Consider the following 12,105-nt stretch of genomic DNA (forward strand, 5'->3'; position numbering starts at 1 on the left):
GCAGGCCAGCACATGGGGGCTGCTGAGCACCAGGTGCATACCCGCTCCTGGGGGCCCCCTGGGAACCGATCATCTCCCTGCCACTGCCCAGAGGGTGGCTCATGTCAGGGAGGCCAGGAGCAGGGCTCTGTCAGTGGTGGAAGGGAGGCACAGGCAGAGCCGCAAGTGCCCTGGGGCCAGATGGGCTGGCCAGCCCTTCTAGAAAGAAATTTGGAGTCCTCGCCTGAGCTGTCTCCTCCCCTTATGTAGCCCGCCCCCCCGCCCCGCCTTCTGGGGCTCGGGCCTCCCTGCCAGGCCTCACTACCCCTAGCATGCTCTGGCCTTGTGGCCTCAGCCCTGCTGATCCCTGTGCCTGGAATGCTCTTCCCCACACGCCCCCACGGCTGGCTCCAGTGTCACCTCCTAGGGCAGGTGGCTTCATCCTCCCTTCAAAGGCCTGATCCCTCCCTCACTACTGATTCCCCCCTGGCACCTGACAGGACACAGCCAGATTTGCTGTGGGCACTGCTGTCTCCCCACTGGCGGGCTGGCTTGGGGTGGGGGGGTGACACTTTGGTCACAGCTGTGCCCGGCCCCCAGAACGTGCCCGGTGTACATGGGCCTCGGCAGGTATTGGAGGAGAGATGCTCCAGCTCTGAGCACCCAAACAGAGTTAGGAGTCCACCCCAACCCCCTCACCCCCCACCCCCTTGCTTGGCCTGCCCCCCACTAAGCGGTCTCATCAGTCCCAGAAGTAGCGCAACAGCAGGGTCCACACAGGGAAGAGCGAGCCACCACGGCAGCCTCCCTGAAAGGTGCCTGTCCAGACGCTGGGACACCTGTCCTCACCCCTTCCAGAGAACCCCACGGCACCCCCTCAAGAGCTGGGGGAAATGCTAACGCATGGAAGACACCCCCAGGGGCCACCTTCCATTTTTATGTAGAGTTGCGATTCTTCCTCCTCTTAATGCTCCCCTCTCCCGCCCCTCTGCACCGTGGGGGCTCTGCCGCCAGCCGGGAGATGAGGCCCCACCCTGGCAGCAGAGACTGCCCTCATTCACCCTAACACCCCAGGGCCCAGAGCAGGGCAGCCAAACAGCAGGAGCGCCGTAAGTCCTTGGAGGCGAAATGAAAGCCCCTCCTGAGAGACCTCCAGGCGGTCTGGCCTAGACTCCGGCATCAGAGGGATCTCTGCCTGAGGTCTGAGTGTTGGCAGGGCCCCTGCCCACCCCATACCCACCGGGACCGTCTCAGGTCCTCCTGGGCAAGGTGCCCCCCTCTTCAGGCCTGGTGCCTTGGGGCTAACGCAGCAGATGACCGGCTCTGCTCCTGTGCCACCTGAAACCTGAAAGCGCGAGGGTGGCAAGGGGGTGGTTCTCGCCGGCGGAACCCCTGCCCTGCAGCGGGCACCCACCTCCATCGTGTATGTCTTGCCGGCACCCGTCTGGCCGTAGGCGAAGATGCAGACGTTGAAACCGTCGATGCAGGAGGTGATCAGGGCTTGTACCTCCTGGAACACCTGGGGAGGGGACGCAGGATGGAGATGGCAAGCCCCCGGTGCGCCCCCCACCAGCTCTAAGTCCAGCCACCTCCCCCGAGCACGCTCTCCTTCAGCAGTAACATGGCGTGTACTGGTACTGGCAAGCGGCTTACTGTGGAAGAATTTACGACTAATAGGTCACAACAGACATCAGTGGGCAATCGGGTAGCCAAGACCGAAGGGAAGACAGGACGGTGCCTCCCGCCCACCAGCACCCGAGGAAGGGCTGCCCGGCCCTGGAGCTCAGGGGCCCCCACCTCTAGCTTCTACCACACTAAGGGACAGCTCAGCAAAACGAAGGAGGAGGCCAGCACGTGCCTGGCGCCTCCTGCAGCCTGTCTGCCTGCCAGCAGAGGACTGGGCAGAGGTGGGGCCAAGCGCAGGGACAGGAGGGTACAGGCAGGACAGGCCTGGCCAGTCAGCCCTGGCAGAGACAAGAACGCTGCCGAGACCACGTGGCTCTCACAGGCTGAGGGCTCTGCAGGGCAGCGGGAGAGTCCTAGGAAGACCTGTGGGACTGAGCCCGGTGCTCTGCTCCGCTAGAGAAGCAACGCCGCCAGGGTCAGGTGGGTGGGCGGGACTGAGTGTAGGAGGGACTGCGCGGGTGGGAGGGGCCCTGTGGGTACACAGGGACACGTGCGTGGGAGGGGCCTAAGCGTGGGCGGGGCTGTAAGGGTGGGCAGGGCCGCGTAGGTGGCCTAGGCTGTCCTTGAATCTCCTCCCCGCAGAGGCTTCTCATCGTGTCTTAGCTTCCCACTCTCTCCTCTCCTCGGGTGGAAGGAGCGAGGCATGCCAGCACCCCAAGCTTCTCCATTTTGTCTCTCCCATTCTTATATTTCTTTCTGGCCATGCCCCCATCATCTCTCCCTGCGTGTCCCCTCCCCCCACCAACTGCTCTATCCCTTTCCCCCCAGGGCCACACTCACGTCCTGCTGTGAGGCCCTCGGGGAGAAGACCTTGTCCAGCTCAAAGGATACAGGCTTTCCTTTGTGCAGCAGATGGATGATGGAGTCATCATCAGCATCGAAGGTCACAGCATTGGTCGCATCAGGTCCTTCCCCGTCCTCTTTGGTGACTGGCCGGACACGAGCAATCACCCGGATGTTCCCTGGGTTGTGTAGGGGAGGACAGAAGGGTACATACAGGCTTGGCCAAGATCAGACTGCCTCCCCACTGGCGTCCTTTGGTGTCCTGAGCAGCCTGGTGGCTCAGGAACCCCCAGCCTTCTGAGCAAGGCCACCCACAACGCTGTTATCAGTCACTCACACTGTCATGAATTCATGTATCAGTACACTTTCTTCCTGGGCAAACCGGCTAAGAGTGGGAGCTTCACGCTGGGGACAGGGAGGAAAGGTCAATTGTGGGGCTCGGGCACTGCACCCAGTCCGGTTGGGATACCAAATGGACACTCTGTATCTCTGGACTTCAGTTTCCTCTATACAGTGAGGGGCATGGGTCCCAGTAAGCCAAGGGACTTGTTCTGTCATTCTGAAAGGGCTTTCCGAATGCCCGGACAGGGCTTGGGAATGAGATGGGCAAAGAGAACCAGACAGCAGGTGGACAAACAGCACAGGGAATGGGGACGGGCAACCAGGCAGCTCTGAGGTGACTGGGGGCATAGAGTGTGCCATCCCCTTGCTTCAAGCCCTTCCGTGGGAGCTCAGTGCTCCTGAATGAAAAACTCACCCACAACAGCCAGCATGTCCCCACCTTCCCCTTCACCTGTACAAGCCAACTCACTATCCAGGCCTCAGCTGCGGCTTTGCCTCCTCCAGGAAGCCCAGCAACACCCCTGACTGTCAGACACCGAGCGGATCTTAGAGCCCCTCCCCGCCCGATAACAAAGGCAGTGTCTCCGTTCTCTGGGTGATTACTGATCACCGTGTGCCCCCTGCCCCAGCTGCAGTGAGCACTGTAGCCACAGCACCTGTGGACCCATGGCCACGTCTCAGCATCTGGAACAGCACTGGCCAGAGCAACCCTCCTTCACCCGTTGTGCGGTGGACAGGCAGTCTCAAGCCCCACCAGGCCCTCGGTCAGAACAAGCCACCTGCCAGCCACCCACCGCCCAGGGCTTCCCTACCCCAGCTGGGGCTGCCACGGGCAAGGGGGGAGGGCTTCAAAGGTGGACGGATCCAAGTCCAGGTCCAGGGTGGACCATTTAGTAGCCATGCAGGTTTGAGCCAGTTCCCCGACTTCTCTGGGCCCGGGGTCTCCATATCCAGAGAGCGGGACCCACAGTAGCCCCTCAGGGACCGGGCACAGGCCCCAAGGCGTGGTGCTGGGCTGGGGCGAAGGGCAGCATCGGCTCCGAGCCAGGTCGGGACCCCCATGCCCGGGCGCCCCGCTTCCCCCCGGCAGTTACCTTTCAGCCGCACGAGCTCGTTGTGACACTTCTTCCGCAGCTGCAACTCCCGGCGGTACTTGCGCAGCAGCTCCTGGTTGTTGCTGTTGGCCTCCTCGATGGCCTGGCCGATCTGGCGGGGGCCGCACAGTGCTGTCGGGGGCTGGCTCCACCACCCGGCTTACGGCGCGGCCTGCGCCCGCCTCCCACCCCGGGCTGAGGACGTGGCGTGGGCTGTCCCACGTCAACTCCTTCCAACAGCCCCCGCAGGGAGGTGCGGCTGCCGGGCCCCCTTGACAGAGGAATAAACCGAGCCTCAAAGAGACGAAGCTCCAGGTTGCCCTGCTGCTACAGCAACAGCCGGGCCTCCGCCCTCACTCCCCAGGACTAGCACCTAACCATCATATGAGTCAGCCGGGGCCAAATTCCAGCTCTACCCCTGAGCAGCTGGGGGACCTAAGGCAGCCAGCTCAGTCATCAGGTCTCATTGTTCTCATCTGTAAAATGGGAATAACGCCCTCTCGTCTGCAGATCTGTAGCACCAGGGAGGTAACGATCTCCAAGTCACACTTCATTAGGGGCAGAAGCAAAATGCAGACCACGCATGCAGATGTTCCCCTTTGCTGGGTAGAAGGGAAGAGTGTCTGTGCACCCAAAGACATCCGCGGGCTTCAGGAGCTCAGAAGGCTGGGGCAGGCGGGCGGCGGAGGGGGGGGCGCCGGCCAGGGTGCCGGAGAAGGGCCCTTCCTTTTCATCCGATGCCCTTCTGCACACCTTGAACTTTCTACTGTGTCCATGTGTTAGTGACATAATTTTTGTCACTAAAAATTTGTCACTAAAAAACCATTTTACAGAAGAACTATTTTCTATTCCCAAAATATATCAGCCTCTCTACCCTGCAGGGCTGTGGTGCCGATTCAAGGAGCTGACAGCTATAAAAGGCTTAGCACGTAGGAGGCACTTAAGAGACACTGGCTGTTCTCATACTATACAAATACAGCTTAAGAAAATGAAAACTAACAGATGTAAGAATATATGTAGTACGTGTGAAATATAAGGATATATGTTGCATGCTTGGTTTAAAGAGTCATAATAAGGGCGCCTCGGTAGCTCAGTCGGTTAAGCGTCTGACTCTTGATTTCGACTCAGGTCCTGATCTCACGGTCGTGAGATCGAGCCCCGTGTTGGACTCTGTGCTGGGCATGGAGTCTGCTTAAGATTCTCCCTCTGCCTCTCCTCCCCCCTACTCTAAAAAATTAAAATAAAAAATAAAGAGTCATAAGACAAATACCAAACACCCGCCCCTGACCAGTCTGTTTCTCAGCCCGTGTGAGTGGGGGAGGAGAGCTGTTGCCTGGGGGGTTTGCAGCATTTTGCAACGGAGCCCTGGGCTCCAGGGCCTCTGCGAGCCTCCCTGTCCGCGCAGCACTCACCTCGGCCTTGACGCTCTTGAGGGCCTCCTGCAGGAGCAGGGGGAAGCCGCGCACCTGCCGCTTGAGCCCATTGTAGTCGTTGGTGAGGGTCCGCAGCGCCGGCTGCAGCGTCAACAGGTTGGTCCGGACACCTTGGGGGACGCGAGAGGTGTCAGGCGGACAGGGGGAGGGGCTGCGGGGGGTGGGGGGCCCAGCCAGCCAGCTCACCTGCCAGGTTCTCGTGCACAGCCTTCATCTCCACCTGGGCTCTGGCAAAGGCCTCCTCGATGGCCCGGTTCTTGTCTTCCTCCAGGGACTGCATCTCCTCCAGCATCTGCCCGTGCGCCCGCTCCAGCTCTGACTCGTACATGGCAATCTGACGGCCCAGGCCAGAAACTCAACGTGGGGCTCGGGAGGGAGAGGGGTGGGTGCCAGAAAGAAGCCCTGCGCCCTACTCCACACACGCACGTGAGTGAACAGCGCCCCCGACAGGTCCGCACAAACACACACGCAGGAGAGGAGCGGATGGTCATCTCGCTCCCCGAAAGGCCAGTGAGCTCCATGCAGCTACTCCCTTCATTAGCTCCAACACCTGCCCCAGCACAAGCCACAGGCCCGAGGAGAGCAGGGGAGAGCATTTGTTAGAATAGTGACCAGGACCCCTTTCCAAGAACGTGTGTGCTGGGCCCTGTGTGAGGACACTCTTGGAATTATGTCCCTGAGCAACCCCCGGGGAGGTGGGTTCTGCGAGCGCATCATTTTACAGAAGAGGAAACAGAGACATAGACAAAACCAGGGAGAGAAGGGACTAGAACCCAGGTCTGTGCCCCCCCCCCCCCCGAGTGCTGACCCGCTGCACTGTACTGAAGGCCCGCCTCTGGCTCTGCAGCCCGGTGTGCCCCCGCTCTCTCCCAGCCCCGCCCCCAGCCTGTGCACCTGCGCCCGGAGCTGCGCGGTCAGCTGGTGTGAGCTCTGCAGCTGCTGCTCCATCTCCTTCAGCACCTGCCTCTGCATGGCCACCTGCTCCTGCAGGTGCTGGTTCCGGGCCTGGGACTCGCTGAGGGCCTGCTTGGTCTTGGACGACTCCACCTCCACGGTCCTGATGACGTACTGCGGGGGGAGGGAGAGACAGGCGTGTGGAGGTGCGAGGGTGCCTCAGCCTCACTCTGGGGGCCCTGAGACGCAGCTGGCCTTGGGAGGGGATCCTCAGGGACATCCCACCCAGAGCCGCTGGAAAAAACTAGAGGAGCTTCAAGGTGCTGGCTTTCCAGGGAATCCTCTCATTTCAGTAAGCCCACCAAGAGCCTGGCTGTGGCCCCAGCCCGGGCACAGAACAGACAAGAAGGGCCAAGATGAGGGCAGACTCTCAGATGCGCCACACCCGTGCCTGGCACGCGTGGGCGCCTCAAGCCTCGGGTGCCGGATGCCTACTGTGTGCCTGGCCCTGGACGGCAAGTGGGGGGGGGGGGGGGGGCGGAGACTGAGCGCAGACCTGGAATGATTCTTCCAAACACTTGCTGTTACTCATTCACCAAGACAAGCCCCTCGTCAGTGCGGCCCTGCCCTGGGCACCAGGGGCCAAGAGAGCAAGGGCCACCGCCAGAGGCTCACCTTGATGGGCGGCGACTGGGCCCGCAGGCTGGCGATGGTCTCATGGCTGTCTCGCAGGCGCCGGCTCAGCCGCTCCTCCTCCTGCGCCTTCTCGGCCAGGCAGTCCTTGAGCCGCAGCTCGACCTCCGCCAGCCGGTCGGTCTTCTGCTGCACCTCCAGGTTCAGCTCGGACAGCATGCCCTTGTTCTCGGCCACCTCCAGCTGCAGCTGCGACAGCTTGTCCCGGAGCTGGGCGCTCTCCTGCAGGCAGGCGGGCGGGAGCGGCGGCCGGGACAAGCGTGCGACAGAGGGAAGGACAGACAAGCAGGCAGGGGTCACTGCGAGGGACCGGGGTCACCGTTAGGGACCCGGCCCTCCGGGAGCAGATGGGGCCAGGCTAGCCCGCTCACCTGGCTGTGCTCGCAGCCCACGCAGGGGGCCGCCGGCTTGCCCCGCAGCTCTTGCAACTCGGCCTCGAAGCGCCGCATCTCCTGCCTCAGCCGCTCATTCTCCACCACCAGCAGGTCACGGTGCTTCTCCAAGTCCGTGCCCCCCTGCAGAGAGCCGGGGCACAGGGGGCGCATGTGGCCAGGGCAGACCCGGGAAGCAAAGAGTGAGGAGGCCAAGGGGGGACAAGGGCAGGGGAGAGAGCAGGAGAGAAAGAAAAAGGCGGGCGAGGGAGGGAGGCGAGCAGGAGCTCAAGAGGGACATAAGGAGAAGACAGGAGAGAAGGGGAGCCAGAGGGACGGCCTTCACCCGCCCCTCTCATTCTATTTTCCTGAGTGTGAAAGTAACAAGAGAGTCGTATTTATACACAGAGTTCACACTCCTACTTTACATCAGCAGACGAGAATTAACCTCTCTCCGTTTGGGGGTCACACAGCCTCTGAGGGCCTAGTGAGTGGTGACAGGTATTCAGGGAGCATCTCCCCGGCTGAATGGCAGTCTGCTGGGCGCAGATGCGGCCCCCACTTGGGCTGGACATGAGGGCTCTGGATAGGGTCCCGCACCCATGTGGAAGCGCCAGTCTGCACAAGGCCGGGCCAGCCCCCCGCAGCCCCCACCTTAGGACGGCATGTTGAGCCTCACCAGCTCAGATCGAAGGCGGCTCACTTCCTGGGCCTGGCTAATGAGCTTCTCCTTCAGGTTTTCCACCTGCCGGCACAAAGCCACGGTCACGGTGAGCCTGGTTCCTCACCTCCAGCCCCCGCCCTCCCTGTGCGCAAGCATCAGGGCACACCTGGGACTCCGGGCGAGACACCTGCCCCGTCCCAACAGCCTTCAGCACACTCGCCCACCACAAGACCCAGGTAGCCCAGGCTCTCGGGAAAGTCTGGGGAGCAAGCACACCAGAGGTGACCCCTGCACCCCTCTGAGGCCACGCCAGACTCAGGAAGCTGACCCTCAGGACCTCTGCCTTGCACGCGCCCTTGCCATGGCCTGTGTCTACTTAGATATTTGTAATTTCATATTCTTTTTTTTTTAAAGGGCTCCCAAATTGTATAAACTCCAGACACGACAAAACCTACATCAGTCTTTGCCCAGTCCCTAGATTCTTCCATTCATGGGGTGCCTGGCAAGTCAGCCTGTGCAGACAGGTCTACCAGCGACAGGGCACATCTCAGACCTGTGTGTCCCCCCCCACCCCCAGCTCCCACTCTGCCTTGCTGGAGAGTTGGGCCAGCAGAGAAGGGGGTGCGCACCCCATCAGGAAGCAAAGGTGGCCTGGCTCAGCCAGAGCCTGGGGAAGGGGAAGCCACCAAGATGCCAGCTCTGAGAGTGCACATCCCAGGACGGCGACACTCCCCTTGAGCTGTCCTCTAGGTGGCCACCCCTCCTGCAGGCCCCAGACCCCAATTCCACATTAGCCCCCCTCCAGGAACCTCCTGGGAAGTAACCCAAAAATACAGCCTATCACTTTGGCACCAGTGTTCCTCAGAGCATTTGGGGGTCTTCTCACAGAACATTCTGTGAATGACCGTACTTGACTGCACCTCACCTTGAGAAGGCCCAGTGAGAGTCAGACTCACTCTGTGGGGGGCTAGGAAGTGGCTTTTACCCAAGCAGGCCACAAAGCACTAGGTTCTTATTGCTAAGTGACAGCTGAGCGAGTCTGCTGCCTGCAGGGGCCAGGCCAGCCAGGTAAGGCGGGTGAGGGGCAGCGCAGGTCCACCCGGAGGAAGCATCCACGGCGCCCTCCCTGCAGGCCACGGCCAGGAACACGCAGGCCCACGTCTCCAAACTTCTGACCTTTCAAGAGAGGCCAGATGTTGGGATGTCGGGGTGTGTCAGAGCTCCCCATTTTACATGGCTGATGTCATCCGCAGTCTGTGGCAGCATGCAGACATGCACATAGGAGCTCGGGCTCCCGGAGCTGGAGAGGGCAGCTGGTGGGGGAGCAAATGGACCGAAGACCAGGCCTGTGCCTCTTCTCTGCCCGCTGCAGCACCCCTTCCCTTGAGAGCCTGGCCTGAGCAGCGCTCCGTTCCTCTGGCCTTAGCGCCGAGCGAGGGACATCTCGCAGAAGGCAGCCTGTTACTCCCTGGCCGCGGAGCTGGGCGTAACCTCCCCACCCAGCATCAGGGGAATGGTCAGGTAAGTCACGGCGAGTGCTGGCGCGGCTATGGTTACCGCCGTGTTTGTCAGAAGTTTTAAGTGACCTGGAGGAAGACTCCTCAACATACTAAGTCAAAAACCCAAAAACAAAACTGGGCCTGCAACACCAAAAAGTGGAGGTCTCTGGACTACAGGATTATGCCCGACAAATTCTTGGTGCTTTCAGGCAATTTTTAAGTCTCAAATAATATGTATTCCTCTCACACTCCCCCATCCTGAAATAGGTGGGTCTACCTCCCTTGGAAAGGTTGGGGTGTCCCCGCCCCCCTTCCTTCCCTCAGAAATCACCCCGGGAAGACCCACTTGCACTGAGCAGGTGCCCCAGACAGGCTGCTTCCTCAGCACCGAGCTGGGTGTGCTCTGACCTCGCTTGTCCCTAATGCCACCGGGGCTCCGAGCCGGATGCAGCGAAAGCGGGGTTTTCCAGTGCTTACTCGGGGGGTCGGGATGCCCGCCCGCCACTGGCCTGCAGCCCAGGCTCCTGCTCCCTTCTTGCATCACAATCAGAACTCTGGGTGCTCCTGGGCTCTGCCTGGAATCTCTGAGGGGTGCCCCAAAAGGAAGTGGCTGCAAAAGGGGGCAGGCTGGGGGTGTGGGTGGGGGGTTGAGGAAGAGCTGCAAGAGACTCTTTTCGTCAGAGATATCAGTCATCTCCTGGTTCGCCTGGGACAGCGGGGTGGGACACAGGCCACCAACACTGCGGGGGGGCCCATCAGGCCCAAGCCACTCCGTGGAGCATGGGGACGGTGCCCGGCAGGCCAGCTGCATTTGGGGTTGGGGAGTGAAAATGTGTGCTGCTCAGGAGCGGGACGGTCGCCCTCCACCCAGAGGACTCTGCTTCAGGAGCGGGGAGGGCAGAAAGTGGGGTGCTGGGGGTGAACCGGACCAGAGAGCAAGGCCTTCCAGGGGAGAGAGCTCCTGTAGGCATCCCTTCGCACACCCGCCCCATCCTGGAGTCAGGGTGGTGCTTGCACCTGGAGGCATAGAGGGCAGGGACCTTCCCTATCACCCCTGAGACACCTGGCCCCAGCAGGTGACCCCAGCAGGTGACCAGCACCCGGTAGATACTCAATAAGCACTTGAAGTAGCAGCGGACAAGCAGCACGCACACTCCTGCGTACAAAGAGCCAGGCCAAAGGAGAAGCAGGCTCCTGGCAGGCTGCCGATGTCAACCCCAGGGCCGAGGAAGGGACCAGGCTGGGTTTGTGCCCCATCCCTGCCCAGGCTCAGGCTCCCCGGCAGCCGGAGAAACTGGGTCATGGGCCTGGCGCAGAGGGCCTCCGTGGGAGCGGGAGCCGGGGCCTGTCTGACACAAACCCGCATTTGCATCTCTCCGCAGAAGCAGGCTCCGAAGAGGGCGGGGCTGCCGTGCACAGGTCTGTGTTCTCAGCTGTCTGCTCCCATCAGTGCAGACAACCTGCTGATTACCTCCCCACCTCCCACCAAGACTGGCTCACGATCACCAGCTCTCTTCGGAGGAAAAGAGGGCTCTCCCAACAGCAGGACCAAGGCGTTGCTGAGCTGAAAAGGCAAGAGGTCCTGGGATCCAGAACACCTCAAGGAAACAGAGGCCAGAGGGGCAGCCCTGGGAAGCACTCCATCCTGTCCCCACACACGCCCCCTCGCAGGACACCTGACTCCTGGCCACACGACCGCTGACTGTGCCTATCTAGCCGCATCCACCCTGCCCTGCCCACGGCCAAGTTTTCACATTCGAGTCCTTCTGCCGCTGAGCAACAGTTGAGCACGTGGGTTCTCAGGCCAGACAGCCCAGCTTTCTAACACAGACATCACCCCCCCCCCCATGACCTTGGAGAAGTCTCAACATGGCCTTGCCTCTTGCTTTCCTCCTTGGGATAATGAGGCTACCCCTGGGAGAATGTCTGCAGGATTAAGTGAGATTAAATGAGATAATACACGTAAAGCACTTAATGAGTTCTATTGTTAGAATGAAGGCCCCTAAAGGCAGGGATATTTGTCTCTTGAGTGGGTGCCCCACTCCCGCGCCTAGGACGGCAGCTGGTACACAGCAGGTGCTCAGTAAATGCACGTAGAAAGAATGCTGACTGAACAACGGCCAGGTAGAGCAGGGTCTCTGAGGGAGGCTGCCAGGCAGGCCGTGGGGCAGGAGGGCTGCTGGAGGCCGGGGCCCCGCTGGGGCGCCAGAGGAAGGACGCTCACTTCTGGCAAAGGCAGGAGCTGCTCCAAGGCTCCAGGCCGCGGGTGCCACGTGGGAATGGCAGCCCAGAGATGCCTCGTCTTCCAATATTTTCTGACAAAATAGGAAGTCCAGATTTTTATGTGAACTTAACTAAGGTTTAAAAATTCACAACTAGGGCACCTGGGTGGCTCAGTCGGTTAAGCGTCTGCCTTTGGCTCAGGTCATGATCCCGGGGTCCTGGGATCCAGCCCCACATGGGGCTCCCTGCTCCACAGGGAGTCTGCTTCTCCCTCTCCCTCTGCCTGCTGCTCCCCCTGCTTGTGCTCGCTCTCTCCCCCTCTGTCAAATAAATAAATAAAACCTTTTTTAAAAAATCTTTAAAAAAAAAACCAGTTGTGCTTCTACACACTAACAATGAACAATCCCGAACGGAAATTTAGGAAAAATTTCCATTTACAATAGC

General features: G+C 60.7%; 1 protein-coding gene across 5 annotated transcripts in view; it reads right to left on the reverse strand.

The window, feature by feature from the left end:
• Positions 1 to 12,105, reverse strand: part of KIFC3 (kinesin family member C3) — a 37,137-nt gene that overhangs the window by 4,177 nt on the left and 20,855 nt on the right. For all 5 annotated transcript variants that reach the window (XM_057314280.1, XM_057314277.1, XM_026494858.4 and 2 more), the window contains 9 exons: positions 7,955 to 8,020; positions 7,276 to 7,419; positions 6,887 to 7,126; positions 6,212 to 6,385; positions 5,504 to 5,651; positions 5,297 to 5,427; positions 3,885 to 3,996; positions 2,446 to 2,627; positions 1,394 to 1,498 (listed from right to left, as the gene is read on the reverse strand). In XM_057314280.1, the coding sequence (XP_057170263.1) occupies positions 1,394 to 1,498; positions 2,446 to 2,627; positions 3,885 to 3,996; positions 5,297 to 5,427; positions 5,504 to 5,651; positions 6,212 to 6,385; positions 6,887 to 7,126; positions 7,276 to 7,419; positions 7,955 to 8,020 (1,302 nt within the window). The remainder of the gene's footprint in view (positions 1 to 1,393; positions 1,499 to 2,445; positions 2,628 to 3,884; positions 3,997 to 5,296; positions 5,428 to 5,503; positions 5,652 to 6,211; positions 6,386 to 6,886; positions 7,127 to 7,275; positions 7,420 to 7,954; positions 8,021 to 12,105) is intronic.

The sequence above is a fragment of the Ursus arctos genome, unplaced genomic scaffold, assembly GCF_023065955.2.
Source record: "Ursus arctos isolate Adak ecotype North America unplaced genomic scaffold, UrsArc2.0 scaffold_19, whole genome shotgun sequence".
Lineage (NCBI taxonomy): Eukaryota > Metazoa > Chordata > Mammalia > Carnivora > Ursidae > Ursus > Ursus arctos.